This window comes from Salvia hispanica, chromosome 3 (genome assembly GCF_029641045.1).
Source record: "Salvia hispanica isolate PSC_SH4W2 chromosome 3, Shi_PSC_v1, whole genome shotgun sequence".
Taxonomy (NCBI): Eukaryota; Viridiplantae; Streptophyta; class Magnoliopsida; order Lamiales; family Lamiaceae; genus Salvia; species Salvia hispanica.
Genome location: NC_142694.1, coordinates 65015880 through 65042678, shown reverse-complemented (window position 1 = coordinate 65042678; position 26799 = coordinate 65015880). Strand labels below are relative to the sequence as shown.

Here is a 26799-nt window from a genome sequence, read left to right as displayed (position 1 = left end):
CCGCTACATCCCATCCGGTGGGAGCGGGAGGTACCTCTTCTTCGGAAGAAGAATGTGATATTTCCTCGTCGGACTGAGCACGAGACGATGAATCAGAACTCATTTAATAAAGATGGAGAGAAAAAAGATTGAAAATTTGTGTGAATGAAGTTTGTGGGTGATGAATGGAGGAAGAGGATGAAATATTTATAGGGGTGGGATAAAATAGCCGTTCGGCCAAAAAAAAAAAAAAAAATTTTAAAAATCGCCGATTATCGCCGAGCGTCGCCCACAGTGGCCGGCGATCGCTCGGCGATAATCCGGCGATAAATCGCCACTCGGCGAAGCAACGGTAACATTATCGCCGAATTATCGCCGACTTCGCCACAATGGCCGGCGATAATTCGGCGATAATCGGCGATTTATCGCCGAGAATTCGCCACCTCCATTGGGAGTGCTCTAAATCCTCTCTTTTCTCATTTCTTTTTCCTTATTCTTTATTTCCTTTGGTTTTATTATTTCCACATACTTCTAATAAGAGCATCTCCAATGCAAATAAGTCAGTCACAGGCCAGCCACTCTCTCTCCCTGCCACGTCAACAGCACTAAAAATCCACCTGCCACATTAGATTTAGGTCAGCCATAGGCCAGCCGCAATAAAAATAATTCAAAATATACTATATTTACGGAATTAAAATTACGATTAAATTACGGAATTAAATTTACGACACATATACGGGAAAATTAATCCATTTCATTCAAAAAAAGTACAAAGATTTAAAAAAAAATACATGATTTTCTTTTTTTAAAAAGGCTTCCACATACGAGCCCCGCCACTCTCTACTCGTTGTCGCCGTCGCCGCTGCCGCCACCCGTGGTATCTGAGCCCACGTCGGAACCCCCTAGCCGTGCCCTCGTGACATCCAAATCAACTTGCATACTCTCGAGCATCGAGTGAAGAAACATCTTCTCCGTGGGGTCAGTTGCGGTCCTCCAATCTTGGAAGACCTTGTACATCCGATCCCGCGTTTGGTTACGTGAATGGAGAGTGTACTCGAGTGGGGCGGGTGGGAGGGCGGAGGACTGGACCTCATGGGGCGATAGGGGGATCCTCCCCTCGCAGCCCGTTGCGCCCGCTTTTGTCCAATCGGGCGAGAGCGACCACCAAATGAAGGAGGGGATGGAAACTCCTCAGCATCCGGGGGGAGGTCATGGGATCCGCCGCTGCTGCCGCTGTAGTCGCCGGAATAGTTCAGCCTCTACTTCTTCGGCCACCCAGCGTTGCACCCCGCACGGAACTTCTCGGAGTCCTTCAACAACACATAGCACTCCCAGAAGTGGAATTCCTTGTACTTCCCCGCTAAGGGGAACTGACTCTCGGCTATCCTCCGGGCGTCCTCCTCATTCTGCCCACTAGTGAGCTGACGGAGGGCGTTGGCATACAACGCCGAAAAATGGCCGACCGCGGCCCTGATGCACTCCCACCCCTTCCGGACCTCCTCCCCGCTGAAGTCCTTCCCGTGCGGGCAGTGCCTCCTGTAGGCAGCTCTAATCTTCGCCCACATGTTGACGACCCGCCGGTTGTTCGCAACCAGCGGATCGTTGCACACCTCCAACCACCCCCTGGCCACCCCGGCGCACTCATCCTCCGTCCACTTCCTCCGGCCGAGGGTGTCGTCAACAACGGGCTGCGACGACTCGCCGACCGCCTTGGCCTTCCCCCTCGTCTTCATCTTCTTCGCCGCGGCCCGCCCCGCTGGAACGGGAGTGTCCGGATCGCCGAGATCGATCCCCATGTCATGCAATGACATAAGGTCATCGCCAGTGAATTGCGTCTCCACTGGGTCGACGTGTGAGACGAAGCCGTCAAAAAATCCATAGAGGGACGATAGACCGTGTCCCCCCCTCCCCCCCGGTGACCCCTGCATCCCGGGATGCATACCCATCATCTGCTGCATCTGGGGCATACCTCCCCACACCTGCCCACCGCTGGCCTGTCCGCCGCCCGGCATACCCCACGGCATGGTTCCCAGCCCCTGGCGCTCCGGCCATCATCCCCATCAGCTGATTCCAGGTAGACCTGCCCACGGTTCAGAACCGCCGGTTCCGGTTTTGGAAAATATGGAACCGGAACCGAACCGTGAGGCTATTTCACGGTTTCGGTTTCGGTTCGAAAACCGGCGGTTTCGGTTTCGGTTTCGAACCGCCAGTTTTTGGACGGTTCGTAGCGGTTTAGGTTTGGTTTTGCGGTTTCGCGGTTTTTTTCCTTTATTTTTATTTGCCATGTAGTTTGAAATTATAAAATAAATTGAAATAAGAAAATAGATAGTTTAAATTGAAGTAAGATGAGTAAGGTGAAAATGATATCAAATTTACAATTTCAATATACAAATTACAATGTGATATACTTTATAAACAAATTACAATGTGATATAATTTACAAGTGCCGTACTCGTCTAAACGTAAAAAAAAACATGAAATGGGGGGAAAAAGAAAAAATTGAAAATGGCTTGAGCTCAACTTAAACTTTCAAAGTTAGACTTTTCAAATTTAGATTGAAGAGAGAAATTCTTGAATAAGAATGGAGTGAATGTAAGTGAGAATAGAGGGGAGTATTTATAGATAAAAGTGGAGGGAAATGAGATCCAATTTGAATTACATTTAAATAATAAATAAATAAAATTAAAAAAAAATAGTGTTTTGTGCAATCATTTTTGAAGAGTGCAACCATCACCAACCACCAACCACCAACCAATGAACCAATCAACTTTGAAGAATGCATATTCATATTTTGAAGACTACATAATCATACATAAAAAATGGTGAGATTGCATTAACTAAATTAATTGAATTTAATTGATCTTGATTAACTAAAACTAAATCATGTATGATCAACAATGCCAATGAACCAATCAATTTTGAAGAATACATATTCATAATTTGAATACTACATAATTCATACTTAAAAAACGGTGAGATAGCATATATAATGCTTTTATATACGAAAATAGTGCAACATTAATGCTACTTTTGATAATTACAAATTTTGATCTCATTCCGGTTTCTGCGACATTTTGTGCATTATTGCAACAAAGCACCCCTTGTCAATTTTTAGCAAAATAGATGTAGAATAACTGTTAAAATGTATTAAATGTGATTAGTTATTTTGAGAGAGAAAAGCAACATGATATACAAAAACAACTATAAATAGTCACACAAGTCAATGTTCACATTTAAAAGTTCAAATATATGGTAGAAATCAAATCAATATTAATTCATGTTGGAACCGTGAAACCGCCGGTTAACCGGCAGTTCGGAACCGTCCGGAACCGGCGGTTCAGTCGCGGTTTCGGTTCGAAAAATTTGGAACCTGAACCGAACCACGGTTCTAATTCACGGTTTCGGTTCGGAATATTTCTCGCGGTTTCGGTTTTAACCGTCGGTTCGATAAACCTTGGGCAGCTCTAATTCCAGGGGACGTTAAACCCTGGGCCCATCTGCCCGCCCATCTGGCCCCATCCAGATCCCACGGGTACCGTGGGAGTCTGAGATCCACTCGTCGCTGGACTGGACTCGTTGTTGTGATCCATCGCTCGATGATGCTCTTGTACAGAAAGTTAGAGAGAGAGAAAACTCGTTAAAACAAGTGGTGCAAATGAAAATGAAACTAAAATCGCGTTTATATAGGTTTAAAAAAAAAATTAATTTTCGTCGCTGGCCGATCGGGCCGCCACAATGGCGGCCAGCGCTTCGGCTAGCGACGCGCGTTCGGCTAGTCCACGCCAAAATTTTCACCGCTCGCCTGCTCCAATGGATCGGCTAGCCGACCAGCTAGCGACGCAAATCGGCTAGCCGATTGGCTAGCCTGCATTGGAGATGCTCTAAATACACCACACAACAAATAATCCTCATGAAGAAACTATCTACACACTTCAAGAATTTAATTTTCTTACTAAACCAACATACTAAGTTATGCTAATTAAGATTTATAAAGTATTTTATACCCATTTGAACTAAATTTTTAAATTCGTGATTTTGGGCCGTTACTTGTACTCCCTCCGTCCCACTGAAGATACTCACTTTCCTTTTTCGTCTGTCCCAACTAAGATGACTCATTTCTTATTTTAGAAATTTTTAAAACACTCAATTATTATTTTTTCTTTCTTACTTTATTGATCTCTCCTACTTTTAAACACCTAACAACCTTTTCTCTCTCTTACTTTTTGCATCTCTCGTACATTTAAACACCAACAACCTTTTATCTCTCTTACTTTATTAATCTCTCCTACTTTTAAACACCCAACAACTTTCTCTCTCCCTTTTTAAACACTTTAAAATTAGTATGCATAAAATCTTGTGCTATCCCAAGAAGTGGTCATCTTCCTTAGAACGGAGAGAGTAAATAAAATGATGTCTAGGGGTAGTATATTGTTTGAATTTTTCAAAATTAAAAAATTCATACTCTTCAGGGATGGAGGAAAAAGAAAATAGTTCATACTCTTTGGAGACGGAGGGAGTATTTATATAATCATTTCGTCCTCTGAATATAGAAACAACAAATTATATTTATATATACAAAAAAATATATTTATAGAAACAACCCTTCCACTTAATGTTCAAACGTCTTGTCGTATAGGCTCTTTGTGAAAAGATCTGTCGGTTGTATTCTAACGCAATCCTTACCACTTGGATGTCTTTCTGTATGTGAAGGGACTGGCAGCGGAAGCGTGCGATAAATCTTCAATTCAAATAAATCAGATAATCAAGATCTATTTAGTCGATTATTTAGACAAATTCTATTCGCGCAATTATCACATGTATCATGCTCATAACTCAAATAAATCATGCTTTAAATTAATTAAAACCTAAAACATGTTTTTCTACGGTTTAGCTATTTTACCTTGATGATTCTGCAAAGAATCGAAGATAGCTAGCGCCTTCTCCACGTGAAGATCTTCAGTACTAAACCACGGATCTTCTGTATGAACTTTCTAATTTTGGAAACTCCTTTCTCTCTAATAAGGTGGGACCTATTCTACATCAACAATACTTTAAAAACATGTTCTTTCTATCTCTCTCTTACTTTACCATTATGCATTAAAATCTCTGCAGAACCAAATGTTCATACTTTTTAGGGACGGATGGAGTATAACACAAGAGTTATCACAATGTATACAAAGCACTCGAAACATGTTTTTTAGTATACTGATTCTAACAATGCAGATAGGTAACAATAGATTGAAACGTCGCTTCGTTGATTGGTTAAGACGATATTATGCCCTTGTTAGGGTTCCCTCCAAATTCAAATACGTAGGTCGTCTGTATCTCATGTGTATTGCATTCCTAATCTTCAGATGAATTGCTGCACGTTGAGCGGCTGTGTTGAATTACTCCCTTCGTCCCGGCTAAGATGACATATTACTTAGCTGACACGGGATTTTATGAGTAATTGGTTAAAGTGTTTAATTGGAGAGAGAAGGTGAGTGTAAGTATTAAAGTAGAGAGATAAAGAAAGATGAATATTTTAATAGGAGTGAGAAAAAATGGTTGAGTGTATTAATTGGAGAGAGAAGGTTACCAAAAAAGGAAATATGTCATCTTAGTTGGGACAAACTAAAAAGGAAAACGTGTCATCTTAAACGGGACGAAGGGAGTATATCATAATGTGATGGTCTACGTCCTATTAAATGTGTTGGGATTGAGGAACATATTGCTATCTATATTTTTAGGATCTTAGCGCATCACAAGAAGAATAAGGTTTGGAAAGCCAATGGAACCATTTCACATTATATACACAAGGTTCTAAAGGTTGTTTTGAAGTCACACTTTGTTTTTCTTGCCAGACTAATATGCATTCTGTATATGTGTTGGCTGGATGGCAGGGGTTTGCCAGACTAATATGCATTCTGAGCGATATTGTGATGTCGATCCCGTGTTGTTCAAGGAAGGGATTAGGGGTGAGCAAAAAAAATCAAAACTGAATATCCGAACCGATCCCGACCAAAATTTTAAAATTTGGTTTGATTATAAAAATATAAACTTTTTTATTTTTCGATTCGGTTCGATTCGAAAAAAAAAATAAAAACTAAATTTTATATTATTATTATTATTATTATTATATAATATACACGTATATATATTCTATTAATTCTCAATATACTGTACATTCTATAAATATAGTAAATATATGTATTCTATATTATACTATGTAGGGGAGTGATCAATTGCTAACTAATGCAATTCCAAATTAAAATTAAATCTTTGCTATTAGATTAGAAGATCTAGTGGTTGAAATAATGTCACATGGATTATATTTTTAATTAAGAAAATTAATAAATAAAATTAGAGGGTATTAATGTCAATTCCCTCACGTTAAAATCATCTTAAAACTTTAAATTTACGTAACTCTCTCGATTTATTACTTTTTAGCAAAAACTATATCAAATTAAAGATAATTTTATAAGGATCCAACGAATCTCAATTGCATATGTTCTGACGACGTGCGGATGATGAAATTTGATATTTTTTATTTTAGTTTTCGTAAATGTTGATAACCAGATTTTTATCAACAAATACATCAAAAAATCTCAATAAAACCATGTAAAAATCTCAATAAATATGTGTTGATATTTTCTTGTACTAGTGTTGATATTTTTATGTCATATTGTTGATATTTGTAATACACTATATTGATATAAAAAAACATTCACGAAAATTATAATACGATAACATAATAACGATATTACCCTTTTGTTGATATTTTGTCTACTATTTATTGAGATTCGTAAGATTTAATCTCATCCACTCATTTTAAAATCTAAGGGTGAAGATTTGGTCTTGATTTTGGATGAGGGTGATATAAGTATTAGAATATGACGCAGTATTATATTATATAGATTCTATACACTCCATTCTAAATATAATATATATAATGGTTTTGTAGTTTTTTGGTATTTCGATTTTTCAACTTTTTGATTTTTAAGATCTCATAATTTTCAATTTTTCAATTTCAATTTATCGATTTTTTGAATTTGATTCGATTTAGACAAAATACCGAATCAAAACTCGAATGTTCGCTTCAAAAAGGGGTCATGTTATATTGGACATAGAAAACTAATTTTTCCGTTTTGAGAGCATCCGCAGCGGTGCTCAACGCACCGCTCGTCCGTCCATGCCGCTGAGGACCAAGCCGTCCGTCCGCTGATGGAGCTTGTCCGTTCGTGCCAGCGGCACGGCGCTACTCTTAGCTAAGAGCACGTCCGTGCCGCTGAGCACAATTACGTGGCAGCTGCTGATTGGCCAACGGCATAGCCGTTGGCAATTTCATTTTTTATTTTTATTTTTAAAAATTCGAAATTTATTTTAAAAAATATTTTTAAATAAAAAAAAAATATTTTCCCACTTCCCAAAAAAAATATATCCGTTTTCTACCCACTTATAATTAATTTTTCAATTTTTTTTCCCCAAAATTCACATTTTCATCTATAAATACCCCCACTCCAACACAAAAAAAATCACATTCTCATCTATTATCTATACTATCATTATCTACATTCTCTCATCTTTTTTCCTCCTACTCTATCATCTAAATTCCCACCACACTACACAATGTCCGGCTCCGGCGATCACCCCTCCCGCAATCGCGGTTGGAACCACGATTGGTTCGACTCCGAGGCCGGATATAGTCCGGAAACCCAATTTACGGCCCCTCCTCAAACCCAAGGTTCGCAAGCTCCGGGTGGCTACCGTCCTTACCCGTTGCACGACCTAAACGCCCCCGGATTCGGGTGGGCACCCGAACCCGGATCGGGAGGGAGCAACAGCTCTACTCCTACTCCTACTTCTGGTCCTACTCCTCCTGTTCGTGGCACCCGCACCCCGTACACTCCGGGTGAGATGATGGCGATGTTCAAAGCCTACTTGGCAGTCTCCGAAGATCCGGACGTCGGCACGAACCAAACCGGGGAAACTTACTGGTGGCGCATCACTCGCTTCTACAATGAAACCCGGCCGGAGGGAACCATATATCGCAATGATAGTATGGTTCGCAATTGCATCTACAGATGCAACGAGGCAATCGGGAAGTTCCAGGGGATTTACCTCCAGGAAGAGCGGTCGGCGGGGAGCGGCACGAACGAGCTCGACATCATCACTGCCGCCTTGGCGGCATACCAACGGGAGGAGTACAAACCGTTCAAGTACCTCGATTGTTGGCAGGAGGGGCACCAACATCCGAAGTATAGGGGCGGCATAACAGCATCCTCCTCCAGCTCCTCCAGCAAACGGTCGAGGTCGGTAGCTCTATCCTCCTCCGATGATGTGGCTACCCAGCTTGCCGGAACTAACTTGGGTAGCCCCGACGCTGGCCCGAGCGGTTCCCGCCGGCCGGTCGGAAGGAAGAAGGCGACGACCACCCGCCGCCGCGCCCCGACTCCATCTGCCGCCGCCCCCGCCGCCGCCGCCCCCGCTCCCTTTGTGCTTCCTCCACCCCCGACCAACTCGTTGTGGGCCATCTTGAGTCAACTTCATATGACCGATACGTCTCACATGACTCCGGAACAACTTGCAACACATGAGCAATTGATCCGGGGTCTCAAGAGGCAATTGGGGTTAGAGGAATAGTCTTCCACGTTTGTAATTTTTAATTTGTAGGATTTTAATTATGTATTTTTTATTTTAATTATGTATTTTTATTTTTAGTATTTTAATTATGTAATTTGTATTTTTTAGGATTTTAATTATGTAATTTTTATTTTATAATGTATTTTTATAATGTAGAAATGTTTTTAATAATTGGAGTATTTAAATTGAATAATAGAATGGTGGGACCCTTGAGCTTGTCCTTAGCTAAGAGCACGGATATGGGTGTTGTGCTCTTAGCTAAGGACAAGAAATAAAAGTGGGTCCGGATCCACCTCCGTGCACTTAGCTAAGAGTACGGATGAGGATGCTCTGATTATTTGAAGGCCCTCGAATACTAGACATCAAATTTAGTGAATTTTGGGCCATAATTTAGAAACTTAGCCCAAAAAAGATACCGAAACCGAAACCCGACCTAATCATTTGCTAGTTACTACCGGTGCCTATTTGCTGTCATCTCCGCCGTCCGATCAAATCAGAGACGTCATCTCAATTTCGATTTCACCTTAAACCCTCGGCATAGAGAAACCCTCTCTCCTCTCTCCTCCTTCTGATTTCCCCTTCTCTTAGGTATTCCCACCCCTTTTATCGTCGACTGTTTTCTCTGAATTTGGGAACTTCTCAATTAATTACAACAATCAGCTTCTTGCGCGTATCTCAGTGTGTTTTTTTCTCTGATTCGATTCCGTACCTGCAGCGCTGATTGTAAATGGCGGGAGGTGGTGCTCCAGCTGCTGGTGGGGCGGGGAATGGTGTCAGAATTGTTGTTGCCGGCGACGCAAAGACGGGAAAATCGAGTTTGATTGTCACGGCAGCTGCTGAGAACTTTCCGACCAATGTCCCGCCGGTGCTGCCGCCGACGAGGCTCCCCGTGGACTTGTACCCGGAACGTGTTCCTGTCACCATTATAGATACTTCGTCCAGGTATTGTTGCATCTTTGTTAATGTGTTTTGATTTGGAGGTGACACAAATTTAGTAATTGCATTATATGAATTGGTACTATTCTTGAACTGGCTCAGAGCGAATTAGAATCCGTGTGTGTTTGTTTGTTGATATCTGTACTTGGAGATTGTCAATTTCTTCCTCTCTTTTATGCCTAAAATTTCAGCTATTCTTCTGTTCAAATGCTGCTTTTGTGTAGGTTGAAGATTATATGCGAATCATGGTGAAAAACTTCACACTCAATGCATGAATATACGCATAACTAAACTTCACTCTCAATGCTTGTTTTTTATATTTGGCCTCGTAAAACAATTCATCAAATTAGTGTGTTTGGGTGTCTGTGATTGTGATTATGAATATACTACTCCGTCCGTCCCTTTATAGTAGAGACGTTTCTTTTCGACCCAGGATTTAAGAAATTGTGTTAAAACTGATATAAGCGAAGGGAAAATAAAGTAGGAAATGAAAAACGTAGAGAGATGAAGAGAGAATAAAGTAAGAGAAAGTAAAGTAAGAGAGAAGAAATATTTTTTTTTTTGCCAAAACAAGAAATGACTCAGCTACAGGAGTACAACCCAAAAGGGAATATGACTCAGGCACTCAGCTTTAGAGGGATGGAGGGAGTATTATATATGTGCATTATTTGCTATTTATACATTCTGTTCAGAATCTCATGACACATGCACGGTTTTGCTGCATATGTATCTTTGACTTATTATTCACGGACTAGTTCTTCTAAGATTATTTTGAGTAATTCTTGTTTCACCTTTTTGGAATGCAGTCCTGAAAATAGGGACAGGCTAGTTGAAGACCTTACAAGGGCTGATGCTGTTGTTCTTACTTATGCGTGTGATAGACCTGAGACTCTTGACAGATTAAGTACTCACTGGCTTCCTGAGCTTCGCCGACTAGAGGTGCTGTGATGATTTACTACAACGATTGTTGTTTAAGGTTACTGTTGAGGTGCTGAAATCCATGATTTCTTTGTAATTGTGATGGAATTTTTTGTTCAATTTATCTTTCGTAGGTTAGAGTACCTGTTATCGTGGTGGGTTGCATGCTAGATAAGAGAGGGGATCAACAGCCAGTTAGTCTGGAGCAGGTTATGTCACCTATAATGCAACAATTCCGGGAGATCGAAACCTGTATTGAATGCTCTGCATTAAACCATATTCAGGTGCAGTTTACTTAGTTTCCAATTAAATATGTGAAGCTGTACCACTTTTTATTGGTCTGTAAACAGATCCCTGGGATCTATAAATGGCATGAATGCCAATCTGTAATAATGTCAGCATCTTCTTTCCTATGGTAACTTTATACAACATATATTTCACCATTCTTGTATAATTACTTTCCATCCATTTTTGCCTTATTGATACTGGAAATTAAATCAACTTTAAATCTACTGTTTTATTTCACATCATGCTAGTGTTAGTGGCTATACATGCTTTGACATATTGAATTATCTTAAAGGATTTTGATCCTCTTTGTTTCCATTCTTTGTGGAGTCGGTACAAGTTTTCTGATTGAATAATAGTTTTGTGTTGCAGATTCCAGAGGTTTTCTACTATGCACAAAAGGCTGTGCTCCATCCAACAGCACCGCTATTTGATCAGGAGCAACAAGTTTTGAAACCACGTTGTGTGAGGGCATTAAAAAGGATATTTATACTCTGCGACCACGATAGGGATGGAGCACTCAGTGATGCAGAGTTGAACGACTTTCAGGTAATTTTATCCAAATTACATTTCCTGAATGTTAAATGAGTTTTCTGGTGTAGGAAACAAGGCTTTCCATGTGGCTCGAATAGTTTTTCACAATGATGGACAATCTGATAGCCTAAGTAATAAAAATGCAGGTAAAGTGTTTCAATGCACCACTTCAAGCATCGGAAATAGTGGGTGTTAAAAGGGTTGTGCAAGAGAAATTGCGTGAAGGTGTCGATGAGCGTGGACTTACATTGACGGGCTTTCTATTTCTGCATGCTCTTTTCATTGAGAAAGGGAGGCTGGAGACAACATGGACTGTCCTAAGGAAATTTGGGTACAATAATGAGATCAGATTGTCTGATGATCAGTTGCCACCTCCAATAAAGAAATATCCTGACCAGGTAATTTTTCTTTTATACTCCCTCCGTCCGCCATTAGGAGTCCCATTTGTTGGCGGCACGGGTTTTAAGAAATGTTAAGAAAAGTGGGTGGAAAAAAGTTAGTGGAATAGGGGTCCCACCTGAATATATTAGTTTTAAATAAAATGTGGGTGAAATGAGTTAGTGGAAGGTGGGACCCTATTACCATTTATGGTAAAAGTGAACCGGGACTCCTATTCGCGGATGGACTAAAATGGCAAAACGGGATTCCTATTCGCGGACGGAGGGAGTAAATAGCTAATAAAGAGATATCCTAAAACAATATTCTTTAGAAGACTGCCTATTTTGGATTTAAACCCATTTTAGTTTTCCGATTGAAATTAGCTGAGCTTCTCTAATGCTGCCTATTTCATGAAACACCATCCTTCTAGATGTGTGGATGTTCATTTGAAATTGACAAACTCCCTCCATCCCACTCCAAGTGGAGCATTTTTAATTCGGCACGAAATTTTGTGTAGTGTTGTTTTGTGAGTAAAGTAGAGAGAATAAAATAAGAGAGAGGGAAAAAGTAGAGAGAGTGGTATTTCTATATTTAGAAATGTGTCATTTAGAATGGGACATCCCAAAAAGGAAAATGTGTCACTTAGAGTGGGACGGAGGCAGTATAAATCATGTGGCTAGTAATAATAACTCTTTTCTGTTTGGGTTCTTCCTTCTTTAGGATCGCTTCTACCTTTTACAAGGAAAGTTCTTGTATTTACATATCTAACACCTAATTTTCATGTGTGTAGAGTGTGGAGCTAACTACAGAAGCTATGGAGTTCCTCAGAAAGATTTTCTTCACCTATGATGTTGATTGTGTATGTAAAGTCTCTTCCAGTTGATTTTGTTAGTTCCTTTTGCTTATGTCATCTTCATCAATGTGATTATGTTCAAGCTACTTAATTCCATTATGCATCTCCCCATATGTGCACTTTTTACACAAGATTTCTGTTTCATTTTATTGATTGTAAATTCTAATTGATATCACGAGTCACATTATCTAGTGTACTGGATAAAAAATCTCATAAGATCAGGTGACCAAATACTGCCATCCATAAGATCTCTTAATTGGGTAGTCACCCTAGATTTGTTAATTCTAAATTCTAATAAGAATGGGATAGACAAACACTTTATGTAAGATCTGTCCCAGTTTTCTTATCGAAGATCATATGAAATCCGGAATGCAGAAATTTATTTCTTGGTACTGTTTTCTTAATGAATTGATAATCAGATACCTTCCAGAATCCAGACATTTGTTTCTATTTTCTTGTCATGGCTCTTAGGAAGAATATACCAAAAATCTCTTGTACTCTATGATGTTTCCATGTTAAACTGAATACCATACCGTGGCACTTGTCATCAGTATCAGCTTGGATGAAAGATGATGTAAAATCTTGCTCATTCATATTCAGTTCAATTCAATATTGTTGCTGAAATTCTCAATCATGGCTCCGTCGTTGCTTGTAGAATGCCTTAGTATGAAGCCAGAATTGTTACCTAACCGTGTACTCGGTGACATTAGTATCACTTGTTTTACTATTTTATTTGTATCGTTACTGGCTCTTAGTAAAATTAGTTCAACTGTAAGATGTTGATGCCTATTTCTTTTCAAAAAAAAAAATTGATGATGTTGCCAATTCCAAGCAAGTTCCATAAGTAATCTTTGAAGCAGTTGAATATTCACTCCATTGATTCAATAACATATATTTTACTCCACAATATGCTACTCTTTTTCCTGTATCAAATGCCGATCTATATCTTTTCCTATTGATTTGTTATCTCTTGAAGTCTCAAAGGCTTAATATTGTTTTTTATGTTCTCCAGGATGGAGCCCTTCGATCTCATGAGGTTGAAGATTTGTTTTCCACAGCGCCTGAAAAGTAATCTATTTTGTTCTAGATTATAATAGATTTGTAGGTTGTCTAGTATGTTAATGTCCTTGACCAATCGTTTTTGAACTGAATTTAAGCTTTAACTTATCTATTTCCCTAATTAAATGCTTCTCTTTTTATATCTGACTCTTTTGTTAAAGTAGTTGTATCTTTTCACTCTTTGCTCATGTTGGTTTACTACTTGAAATTTAGTCCTTGGAATGAAGCTCCGTATGTGGATGCTGCAGAAAAGACGGCTCTTGGAGGGCTATCCCTTGATGGCTTTTTGTCACTGGTAACTGCTGTATTTCTTTCTTATAGTCAATCAATTTGTGAATTGTTAGTTATCAACAGTGTACAAACTGCTAGTCTCTTCAGCAAACATTTTTTGCAGTTTCACTTGATTGCCAATTACAATTTGCCCTGCTGTCCACTGTCTCTAAAACCTTACTGGGTCTTTGTCTGAATATCAGTTGTGTGCATGAATGTATTCTGAGAAAAAATCTGATCCCAGTAGCATCCCAACAGAGAGGCCCTATTCCATGATAATGAAATGAATTATTAAAGAAAACTTGTTTTGCTCTCCCAATAACAACAGCAAATAGCGCCAAGCATGGCACACACATTTTAATATAAATCAAGAAATACATGCTGTGAATACTGCTTTGCAGAACATGAATATAAATTTGAAACTCTCCATGCTGGCATGATGCAGCAACCTGTCAAAATCAACCAATACACATTATGAATATCAGGCAGTTTTTGGAATTATTATTTTCTCTTTAGGGCATAGTAGCATGTAGGTAAACAAAATAATTTAATAAATGTTCAAAAGTAAAATGTATTTAGTGGTGGAAATTAGTTCCATTTTTGAACATATTCTCATGTCACAAAGAATATCAGTACTAGATATGTGCAATATCAAACTAGACAATTGTTGGCAGGTTGTCGTTTAATCTGTTAAACTTTTTGTTTCATGTAGGTTGACATGATAACAATTGGGATACATAGGTCTAGATGCTGCCCAATTATATTTTTGTCATATTCTTGAGATGTTATTGTGGTGTGCCAATCTAAGATCATATTTTGCCTACTAAAATATCTTTTAATGTTTAAACTGAGAATTAAATGTGTTACAGTGGGCCCTTATGACGCTTTTGGACCCAATTCGTAGCGTTGAAACCCTCATATACATAGGATATGGTAGTGATCCGTCATCTGCTATTCGTGTAACTCGAAGAAGACGATTAGATCGCAAGAAGCAGCAAACAGAAAGAACCGTGTATCAGTGTTTTGTTTTTGGACCTAAAGAATCTGGAAAATCTGCTTTGCTTAATGCTTTTATTGGAAGGTATGTTTTTCGATATTGACACATATCATTAAATGTGATTTTCTTTCATGTACTTACTTAGATGTTATTCCTGTTCTCTAAAACTCTGCTCATCAAATAGGCCTTTCCCTGAAGAATATGTTCCAACAACTGGCAACAGATATGCTGTAAATGTTATCAATCAACCAGAGGTAAGTTCCCTTGCTCGATTAGTTTCTACTGGAGACAGGCCAAAGCATAATCAATCGTGTCACGGGTTATGTTTAAGTTGACAAATATTATATCCAAGTATATGAGGAAGCAGCTCGCCCAATTATATAACCCGAGCTCTAGCTCACAGCCACACTCAATGTCCCCACTCACTAACAGTAAGAACAGACAAAATTATATCATGTGTTATGTTGATATCGTGTTTGATGATTAAGTTAATGGGGAGTTATTTAAAGTTAACAGGTAGTTATTTGAAGTTAATGGGGAGTTAATTGCTGGTTACATCCAATAGTTACTAGTGTAGTCCTTATCTTTATTTTCATAGTAGTATACTCCCTCCGTCCCAAGATAAGTGAGCACAAACTTTTTGGCACGGGATTTAAGGAAATGGGGTTTTGTTAGTAAAGTGGAAAGTGAATAAAGTAAGAGAGTTAATAAAGTAGAGAGAAAAAGTAAGAGAGAGAATACCAAAAAAGGAAATGGCTCACTTATCTTGGGACGTCCCAAAAAGGAATGTGAGTCGCTTATCTTGGGACGGAGGGAGTATATATAGGTCCCATGAGGTTTGAGAGGGATGTTTAAGAATGGTAATTTTACTGTTGGGCCTTGTTATTGGATTGGCTTCATAAGAGGATTTATCATTGTTCATATTAGTTCATATATCAGTTCGTGAGTTCTCACTTTTCATGGCTGTTGTGTATTATGCTTCTTATGCGAACATTTTAGTGAGTGCATTCGGTGGAGCCGCCTTTCAATCTGTGTCATATGTTCAGAGTGACCTGAGAGCAAACTTATACTAAATCTGTGGCTAATGTGAGAATGATTTCTAATATCTGCTAAATGCAAGATGCTTGAGTATGAGATAGCCTTGTGTTGCTGAATGCTCCATGTCCTATTTCATATGGAAGAATATGCTTACAGGGACTTAAGAAGACTCTTGTATTGAGAGAAATTCCTGAGGAAGGGGTTAAAGAGTTATTGTCAAAGAAGGATGCTTTGGCTGCATGCGATGTGGCTGTGTTTGTTCATGACAGGTAATTGATTTTCTTCAAACTGTTGCATTGATTTCACTGAGCACTTTATAGAAAAAATACTATTCCTTTTTAACTAATTTTTTTGTATCAATGTAGCTCTCGTGAACCATCTTGGGAGAAAGCAACTGAGATGCTTGTAGACGTTGCAAGCCAAGGGGAAGCCACTGGTTACGAGGTGCCTTGCCTCATTGTTGCTGCCAAGGATGATCTTGAACCGTACTTGACAGAAATCCAGGATTCTACTAGGGTATCAATCCTTTATAGTGGGCACATTAGAATATTTTTGTTCAATCCCTGTCCCTTTATCAGTATCGATTTCATTTGAGTGCGACTGATGAGTCAAGATTTTTATTTCTCCTAAAAAACACCCTTCCAGCTTGAATCCATAAATGTGGAATCTATTTCCTGTGGTCAGGAGCTTATGAAAATGGAAAGATTTTACCGATTACCATGGATAGCTTGCCTATCAGATTTCTGAACACATTCACTATCTCTTTTTTTGTTTTCAATTCTATTGTGGGGGTCTGTATCTTACATGTCATTGAAAGAAACCGCCCATAGAGTTATGGAACTACTAAAAACAGATTGGTAATGCTTGTGCCTCACTTAATATACCATTTAAACTATAGTCATAGAGTTATAGTGCAATTTTATGCTGCACTTAGCAGTGTCACTGTATTTTATATGGGATTTAGGAAGAGCTATGCAATTTACGAAGCTCAATAACTTTATTATATATGCATGTATTGGCAGTTCTAGTATATGGTGTTGGAAGAGTTGACAGTGTTGTGAATTGAAACAGGTAAGCCAGGACATGGGGATAGAGGCCCCTATACCTCTCAGCACAAAGCTCGGAGATTTCAGTAACATATTCCATAGGACTGTGAGGGCTGCAGAGCACCCTCACTTGAGCATTCCTGAGACGTCAGCTGGGAAAAGCCGTAAACAATACCACAGGCTGCTCAACCGCTCCCTAGTGTTCATATCCGGTGAGTATGGATAGCATATTCCGATGAATCTATTTGTATCCATGCATACTTTATTCAGCATAGCATTGAAATTTTTCTATTTGTCTTACAGTTGGAGCTGCAGTTGCTGTCGTTGGATTGGGTGTTTACCGGGTTTATTCTGCAAAAAGGAATTCTTCTAGTTAGGGAGGGGACAACGGTGAGTCCTATCTGCAACTCTTCCTTTTTGTGGCCTTGGTGGGTTTTTTTTTTTTTTTTTTTTATTTTAATTTTTAAAAATTTTATTTGGGGACAAAGTGAAATGGGTTAGCGCTGGGAATACCTGTTGCTGAAAATTATGTGGTAACACTTCACTTTAAGGTGGTTGTATTTTAAGGTTTGGACTCGTAAACAGATGCCTTTGAAGAAATTGATGATATTTCTACCCTGGATTTTGTTATGCTTCTCATTTACTCGAAACTATAGCTTGCCTTACTAAGGTCCTTTTTGGTACGATTGAATGAAATGATATTTCTATTTCCATGTCATTCTTTCTCTTGGTATATTATATTTTAGGAATTACCATTTCATTCTTCGTCGGAATAGTCATTTCTGTCATTTACCAAATGAATGATCATATCATTCTCATTTCTTTTTATGTTAGGTTTTAACAAAATTATGCCTATTTCAATTCAATGTCCCTCAAAAGTCAAATCTATAATAAAATTATGCCTATTTCAATTCAATGTCCCTCAAAAGTCAAATCTATAATTGTTAAATTTTATAATTATACTAATATTTTGAAATTTCAAATCACTGAAGAAAACATATTCTAAATACTACAAATACAATCCGCACGTACCTACACTTCAACACACCCCTACACTTTAACACACAAGACATATATTGCACACACACTGCACTCACAACACAACAGAAAAAAAACATACACACTTCCACATACATTACACACTACTTCCTCCGTCAATTAATAAAAATTTCATTGTCATTTTATTTGTCCACGATAAATGTCCTATTTGTTTTTCACTACTACTTTTGGTAATGAACCTCATATTTCACTATAAAACTAATACCCCCTGCTAGAGATGTCCAAGGTTTTCGGTTCAGGCGGTTAACTGTGGAACCGTAACCGGCGGTTCCGGTTCCAAACCGGAACCGTGAGATTTAAATCGAACCGAAACCTTCACTTTTGGAACTGTTGTTCGGTTCAGGTTCCAAAATTCCAGAACCGAAACCGTGCCGGAACCGCCGGTTCTGGGGGGTTCCAGACCGAAACCGCGAAAATCCGCAGGAAAACCGTGAAACCGAGCCAAAACCGCAGGAAACCGCCGGTTCAAAACCGTGAAAATCGTAAAAAAAACAGTTTGAAAACCGGCGGTTCGAAACCGGAACCGGAACCGCCGATTTTCGAACCGAAACCGAAACTGTGAAATAGCCTCACGGTTCGGTTCCGGTTCCACATTTCCTAAAATCGGAACCGGCGGTTCCGAACCGGAACCGTCGGTTCATGAACCGTGAGCATCTCTACCCCCTGCCCGAGTCACTTTCCTTTTTTGGATGTCCCATTATAAGTGAGTCATTTCCATTTTAAGCAAAAAATCATTTCTTTTACTTTATTTTTTCACCTACTTTATTCTTTTCACTCCTCTACTTTTTCCTTTCTCATAAGTACTTTACACTCTTTAAATATCAATTCTTTAAATATTGTGCCAAAAGAAGTGGCTTGCTTATGGCAGACCGGATGGAGCATATAAAAGTAGGACTCGCCTTTGACTAACATTTTTCACTCACTTTTTGCTATATTTCTTAAAATTTGTGTCCAATCAAATTGGCCTTGTACTGGTGGATGGAGGTTGTAATACACTTCCACACACAACGTACATACACATTACACACACAACACTCACCCAACATAATTTATACAGTAATTTGAAATTTTTAAAAATAAAAATTAAATATATTTTTAGAAATATTTCTTATATTAAATATTCCCTCTGTCCCGGCTTAAGTGAGACGTATAAAGTATTTATCAAAGTGAAGATCGTGCAAGCTAAATGTCGAAAAGTTTGATACTCAACTTGATATGGAGTGTTGGAATGAAGAAATCAATTAAGAGAAAATCAAGGAACCAAGGCAGTCAACTCCAGAAGCTTTGAAGATGGTCTTCGCATATTGAGTATCGGAGAAATGCAATAGCATGGAGATCAAGAAATGTATTAGCTTGGAGGACAAGAAATATATTAGCTTAAAGGTTAAGAACTCTACTCCATTTATACCACAATATGAGTCCTATTTGATTTGACACGAGTTTTTAAAAATGTAAAGAAAAGTGGGTTAAATAAATTAGTTGAATGTGGGTTTCACTTATACATATTAGTTTTATAATAAAATGTGAGTGGAATAACTTGGTGGAATGTGAGGACTATTTACTATTTATGGTAAAAGTTAAATAGGACTCTTATTGTGGGACGGTCGAAAATGACAAAATATGACTCTTATGGTGGGACGGAGTCATGGAGGGAGTATATAAGCTTGGTGCCCAAGAATACTTGGAGTACAAGCTTTGTAATGCCATATGTGTCATATAAAATTATTAAATAAAATCACCGAACCATCTATAAAAATGTAGTCTTGAAAGTTCTTCAATGTTCATTAATTATTGTATTTATATCTCTGCATTTCAATTCTATTTCTCATCCTATACAACATAGAAGAGTATGGGGATGATCTAAAATTTTGGCAAATTCACCAAATGAATCTTCTACAGCCCTGTCCCTATTAATTGATAGTACCAATTTTCTTTTTCGTCCGTCATCAATTAATTGACATCCTTATTTTTTTAGTGGAGACTATTTTTATAATGGACCTCACATTGTAGGTGTTATTTAACGGAAGATGGAGGGGTATTAATCAATCAGTATTCGCCGTACCAAAGGAAAATGTATCTGAGAAGAGAAAATATATTTTTGCAGAGAAAGATATTCGCATTAGTTTGTATATTACGTACAAATCATATTGATAAGCCTATCATTACACACACTAGTATTCAGAAACAAACAATCTAAACAATACAGAACAAGTTACATACAAAGTTCAGGCAGAGACACAGCCAATCCCATATCTCGTAGTGGGAAAGACAAGAAACAAGCCACTACAAACAATCCCAATCATCAACGGGAAACTCTTCATGACTTCATCCAACTCCTTGGCGTGGCCGGGAAACACACACCCGGTGACCCGATAGTCAGAAAATGCAATGGCAGCGAAGACAAGAACAGACATCATTGCATGCACAAAGTCACTAAGGCTCACCCTGAACTTGTCGTCCCTAGGCACGTCCACCCCGAGGCCAGACTTGAAAACAGCGAGGCCTCGAGGGGTGACGAAGCCGTAGTAGACCTTGCCGTCAGGGCCCTTGAAGGAGTCGGTGAAGTGGAAGAAGAAGCAGGAGAGGCCGCAGAGGGAGAGGAGGGCGTAGATCATGTGAGTCTTGACGGGAGAGCACTCGCCGTTGGCGTAGATGGAGGGAAGGACCATCTCGAAGGTCAGGAGGGTGCCGGTTGGAAGGAAGTTGGCGAGGAGGGAGGTTTTGGAGAGGGTTCTCTGCACGCCGTTGGCCACTGCTCGCCGCTTGCGACCGCCCGGTGGGTACGGCGGGGGCGGTGGTGGGCTGTAGATTCTGATGCCGATCCTTTCTGACGCTGATTTCTCCATTTTTGAGAAGAGATTTTGGGTGATGGATGGAGAGATGTTTTGGATTTAAATGAAGAGCGGTTTATTATATTCAAATAAGTTTAACCGCTAAATATACCACCCAATAACTACATATTGACTCGACCCAAAAATTCTAATTACTCAAAATAGATAATAAAAAAATCAATTATTGGAATGGTGAGAGAACCGAAACTTATTTTCTGACCACCGACCGAAGATGAATATTACTACGCACCAGATTTAAGGAATATTTAAAAAGTTAAAGTAGTTGGAGGAAAGTATAAGAAAATGAAAAGCAGATGACTGAAAAGAATAAAGTAACAAAAGATTTTTTTGTTTAAAATGCAAATGATTCATTTACGATGGAATATACCTAAAATAAAAGTGACTCGCTTATAATAGGACAGAGATTACTTATGTTAATATTAAAATGAGAATTAAAAATATTTTTTATCCATTAGATATTGTAGTTGATATATTGACGTACATACCACATCTAAAATCCTTTTCGCGGTGGTGTTCAGTTTACTAGATAAAATTATACTAAGATATAATCTAGGATTGAATACAAGGATATAATCTAAGATTGAGTTGTAAGATTATTTTAGTCATAGGGGGTTATCTATAACTAATTATCCCATGATTATCCATCTAGGATTGAGTTGTGGGATTGAATCTCATGAACCAAGCACAATACATATTTAATCCAGGATACAATCTTGCAAATCTAACACCCCATAAGGTATGACTGATATTATTTGTGAAAGAAACTGATAAAGAAACCGACATACTAATATTTGACTTGTTTTCAAAAGTGATAAGTAAGTACTTTTTTCGTCTCAAGGTAGTTAAGTCGTATTTCTATCTTTGTTTGTCCCAATGTAGTTGAGTTATTTTTCTTTTTGGTAAAATTTTTATTCCCTTTATTACTTTACTCTCTCTTACTTTATTCTCTCTCTTACTTTTCTCTCTCCACTTTCACATTTAACATGAAAATTCTTAAATCTCGTACCCAAAAGAAATGCTCCAACTACCTTTGGACGGAGGAGTATATATTTTTAAGGGATCAGTTGATAACTATCTTAAATTGATAATTGACAACCATATCAACAACTTACGTTATACTCCCTCTGTCCGCGAATAAGAGTCCGTTTTTTCATTTTAGTCCGTCCGCGAATAGGAGTCCCGGTTCACTTTTACCATAAATGGTAATAGGGTCCCACTTTCCACTAACTCATCTCACTCATATTTCATTTAAAACTAATATATATAAGTGGGACCCCTATTCCACTAACTTTTTTCCACCCACTTTTCTTAACATTTCTTAAAACCCGCGCCGCCCATAAATGGGACTCCTAATGGCGGACGGAGGGAGTAGATGTCAACACGCATATATTTGTATATCAACTAAATATAGTTGACATAAACTACTCTATTTCTACTTTTTCATCTCTCTTCATTAACTCACAAAACAATACTACATAAAATCCAGTGCCGATTCCCAGATATTTCATACTCCATCTGTCCATGAATAAGAGTCCCGTTTTTCTATTTTTGTCCGTCCACGAATAAGAGTCCGGGTTCATAATTACTATAAATGGTAAAGAGACCTCACATTCCATTAACTCATTCCACTCTTATATCATTTAAAACTAATATATACAAGTGGGACCCTTATTCCACTAACTTTCTTCCATCCACTTTTCTTAACATTTCTTAAAACCCGCGTTATTTAGAAATGAGACTCTTAATCGTGGACGGAGGGAGTATTTAATAGGACGGAGGGAATATTTTTTCAAAACGAATACTTATAGTTATGGGATAGTGGATAGTGGGAATATTATTTTTAAGGAATGGTGGATAGTGGGAGTACTCCCTCCGTTCCATAAAAGATGTCACACTTGTGGGACGGCACGAGATTTTAGAAGATTTTGTTTTGTGTGTTAAATGGAGAGAGAAAATATAATTTTTATATTCATATGAGAGATAACTTTTTCCAAAAAGGGAAATGTGACATCTTTTATGGGACAAACTAAAAAAGAAAGTGTGACATCTTTTGTGGGACGGATGGAGTATTATTTTTCTGGGATAGTGGGATGGAGGGAGTGTAAATGAGAGTGAAAAAAATTAATGGAATCTAAATCTTTCTTTTATATACTTCAATGTCCTTTAAAAATACTCTCTCAGTCCTTAAAAGTATGAACTATTTTCTTAATAGTTCGTCTGTCCTTAAAAGTATGAACTATTTCCTTAATAGTTCTTCTTGAAAAGTATGAACTTTCTAATTTTTGAATAGTTAAACAACACATTACCGTTACACATTATTTTATTTACAACTTATATCATTACATTACACTACTAATGATGTGGAACACACTTTTTACTAACATTACTTACATCACTCATTATATCTATCTTACTTTACCAATTATACATTAAAACTCGTGTCGAACTAAATGTTCATACTTTTAAAGGACGGAAGGAGTTGCAACTATTTTCTTGGCCCATCCCTTAAATATTATGAACTTATTTTAGGAGTTTTTTATTCTAATGAGTTAAAACTAATTTTTCAACTAACGATACTTCAGTCGGTTAATATTTCTATCTCTTTCTAACTTTATCAATTGTGCATTAAAATCTTGTTGTTTCATACTTCCTCTATCCCTAATAATTTGACACCATTCAATCCAGCACGAGTTTTAAGAAATGTAATAAAAAGTGAGTTGAAAAGTTAGTGGAATGTGAGTCATACTTTTATATATTAATTTTATAATAAAATATGAATGAGAATGAGTTAGTGGAATGTGCAGCCCATTACAAATATTGTAAAAATAAAATGTGACAAATTTTTAGGGACAGACAAAAATGGGAATAAGTGACAAATTTTTAGGGACAGAGTGGGTAAGTTGTTATTTTTAAAAGGACGGATGGTGTATAATAATTTATTATAAAATACACTCCATCTATCCCATTAAAATATGTGCACTTTCCATTTCTGTTCGTCTGACAAAAATATCTGCATTTCCATTTGTGGAAAGTTGTCACCAACTCAGTACCCTTACATATCAATTTATTTACAACTTATACAATTATAGCTCACCATTACAACTCATTAAATACTAATAATAATATGAATCTCATTATCCATTAACACTACTTTAGCTATCATTCTCCTCGTCTCTCTTATTTTACCAATTGTATATTAAATTGAAGTTTAATTTAATCCATATTTAGCTTGATGAATAACTATAAGCTGAACTAACTAATTACTCTCCCTGTCCCATTAGAAATGAAACGTTTTCCTTTTTTGTTTGTCACATTAAAAATGAAATGTTTCTAAAAATGGAAATAATGCTCTCTCTATTTTTTCTTCTTCTCTCTTACTTTACTCTCTCTTCATTAACTCACAAAACAACACTACCTAAAATCATGTGCCGAAAAACAAATGTTGCATATTTAACAAAGAGCCACTTTTTCTAAATACCATGGCAAGAACCAACATACATACCACTGCACACAACACCAGTCATAAGTCACAATGAAGCCAAATAAATAGTAAGCTGCACAACTCATGACTCATTACCCATCCCTTCCTATCTCTACACAAAAATTCTACATTCTCTTTAGTTGAAACTTTAACCCCCACTTGTCTTGGAGGAACCAGCAGCAGCATGTTCACATGAACCGGCAAAAATCTGGGGCGAAAACGAGCCACTCGTCCTTAATTTCCCTGCATTTCCCTTCAACGAGAGGTTCTTCCGCATTTGGTTCCTGTTAAGCGACAACAACGTGTTTCGACTCGGTGTGTGCAATGCTCCTTCAACACAATCCCCCGCTTGAACACAGCCCCATTGCTTAGATGGCACATCTTTAAGACGAGGGAAGGAGTTCCTCAGTTTGGAAAACATTCTCTGGTCTGGCGAGCACTCTTCTTCAATCTTGATGCAGATGGGACACGGAGGGTCATTCTTACGAGCTTTAGGCGTTGTTTGGTCCAAGCACTCTGCATGGAAGACGTGGCGACACGAAAGGACTCCAGTGTCCGGCATATCTCCACTCTTGATAATCCCACAAGAGCTCCATGGAGATCTCTGTGAAAGGAACCTCTCACACAGCCCACATCTGAAACAATCTGCACGAATCCGAGACCTGTTTGGAAGATCACATTCAAACATCTCGGGCGCTTCAGTGATATCAATACCAGTACTCTCTCTTCGTGGAGTTGCTCTTTCTGATGGAAGGGACAGAGGATGAATAGCTTTAGACATAAAGCAACGACGGTTACGATGAGGGGTATGTGACTTGACTGTGTATTCATAATCGCAACTACTATCTGATCGGGGTGATGTGGAGCCTCCGCTGTCCCTAGCTGCTGATATTCCCTATAAGATTGTTCGGCTTTGTGAGCATCACATTTAGAGCAATTAAATGTTGTCAGAACAACAAGATAGACACGGTTACAGTACCTCCATTGTGGGAGAAAGGGATACTGGCCTCCACACTACATCTGAAAAGGAACATTCAAGTATAAACATTAGGTGGTGCTATTATACCATAGAGACCAATATTTAGTGCCAAAATATCTCGGGCTTTTATCATACTGTATAAAACCTATAGAATCTATGACGAAGCTTCAATAATTATATTGAGCCCTTAGCAAAAGATTAAAACATAAGACGGAACAATGAATTTGAGCATTAGTTTACGCATACATGTGAAGCAATCTCAAGTTCAGTTCTAGTTGTAGCAGTTGTAGCATCACAATTACTGTCTCCAACAATTCATAGCTCAAATTGAAAACACAAGTCAGAGAAAATTTTAGAGCAGAAGGGTTGGATGTGTTCTTTTTCCATTGAGTATTTTATTTGAAAAGGAAGAGGAATGTTTAAGTAAAGAATTTCAGCTATGAGCATATGGTGAAGTTATGAGATACACATGATCCAGAACAATTTGTGTAAGGTAGAAAGGCAAGAGACCTAGAGTTTAAAACAAATGTTAGCACACTAGGAAATTATAGTACCATGTAAGAATTAAATACCAACACCACAAAGGAGAAAAATAGATCAAGATTCTATAGTGTATATACCAAAATATGAAGTAACAAGAAATTCTTTAAATATACCTCTCGTAGAAGTTCCGCAATCATCGGTGCCTATTTCTTGTATTGCGGGGGGTGTCCATTGCTGCGAAGGAGATATGTCAACTGGACTGCTTAAGTAGGGACCAACGCCATCGGACACGAGAAACTGATGATTTGTCAGATTATTTCCTCTCACCCAACTTCTACTTTCTCTACTATTGGATGATGGGGAAGATCCATACAACTGAGCACCATCATGGGAACCAAATGACACCAGTTCCGGTTGGAATTGTAAGTCCCATCTTGAAGGTGGAGGAGAAAAGCTTGTATTAGTTCTCCAGTAGGGCTCGTGTGGTCCTACAGACCAGTCCCGGTTGGGCGCATTAGACCCATGTGGCCTTGCAGCCACACAACAAAGCGACCCCGTTTTAGCTATCTTTCACAACACACCAGACTTCTTTAAGGCACCAAACTATCCCCACACCTCCATAAACTTCACAAATCTAAAAAGGGAAAAAGCAGGTCAGTCCATTGCCGGCTTTTGAGAATACTTCAATAACGTCCATCCACATTCACCGTAGCATAATAATATATATACTCCCTCCGTCCAGGACACTTTCCTTTTTCGTCCATTCCATAAAAATATCTAATTTCCATTTGTGGAGAGTTCTCCTAAACTCATTAAACATATAAATTAATTTATATACAACTTATACCACTGGAGGGCCCACCATCAAACACTAATAATACTGTCGGTCCCCACCTCTATCCAATGACACTATTTTAACTCCCTTTCTCCTCATCACTCTTACTTTACCAATTATGCATTAATTCTTGTGTCATTCCAAATGTCCTTATATTTTTTGGGATGAATGGAGTATTTATTTTCTACTGTTTGA

At 38.3% G+C, this 26799-nt stretch overlaps 3 protein-coding genes across 4 annotated transcripts; 1 reads left to right on the top strand and 2 right to left on the bottom strand.

Moving 5' to 3' along the window:
- Window positions 1–9033: 9033 nt before the first annotated feature.
- LOC125214506 (mitochondrial Rho GTPase 1-like) lies at window positions 9034–17545 on the top strand. 2 transcript variants are annotated; one of them, XM_048115557.2, is made up of 15 exons: window positions 9034–9189; window positions 9317–9543; window positions 10344–10476; window positions 10590–10739; window positions 11113–11289; window positions 11421–11672; window positions 12443–12511; window positions 13518–13573; window positions 13778–13859; window positions 14704–14915; window positions 15016–15085; window positions 16026–16138; window positions 16235–16385; window positions 16941–17127; window positions 17219–17545. In XM_048115557.2, exons 2-15 carry the CDS (start codon window positions 9329–9331, stop codon window positions 17290–17292), a joined length of 1941 nt encoding a protein of 646 aa, XP_047971514.1. In that variant the 5' UTR covers window positions 9034–9189; window positions 9317–9328; the 3' UTR covers window positions 17293–17545. The 2 variants fall into 2 exon arrangements, with proteins under 2 accessions (XP_047971514.1, XP_088924317.1); XM_089068191.1 differs by lacking the exon at window positions 9034–9189 and having other exon boundaries at window positions 9198–9543.
- A 2542-nt stretch (window positions 17546–20087) lies between these two features.
- LOC125208928 (protein DMP9-like) lies at window positions 20088–20924 on the bottom strand. The gene has a single exon (XM_048108460.2). It carries the CDS (start codon window positions 20818–20820, stop codon window positions 20200–20202), a length of 621 nt encoding a protein of 206 aa, XP_047964417.1. The 5' UTR covers window positions 20821–20924; the 3' UTR covers window positions 20088–20199.
- Window positions 20925–24273: 3349 nt separating this feature from the next.
- LOC125211250 (uncharacterized) lies at window positions 24274–26390 on the bottom strand. The gene is made up of 4 exons (XM_048110979.2): window positions 26385–26390; window positions 25943–26336; window positions 25287–25327; window positions 24274–25202 (listed from the first exon to the last, which is right to left on the bottom strand). The coding sequence occupies exons 1-4, from the start codon at window positions 26388–26390 to the stop codon at window positions 24456–24458; spliced, it is 1188 nt and encodes a 395-aa protein (XP_047966936.2). The 3' UTR covers window positions 24274–24455.
- Window positions 26391–26799: the final 409 nt, after the last annotated feature.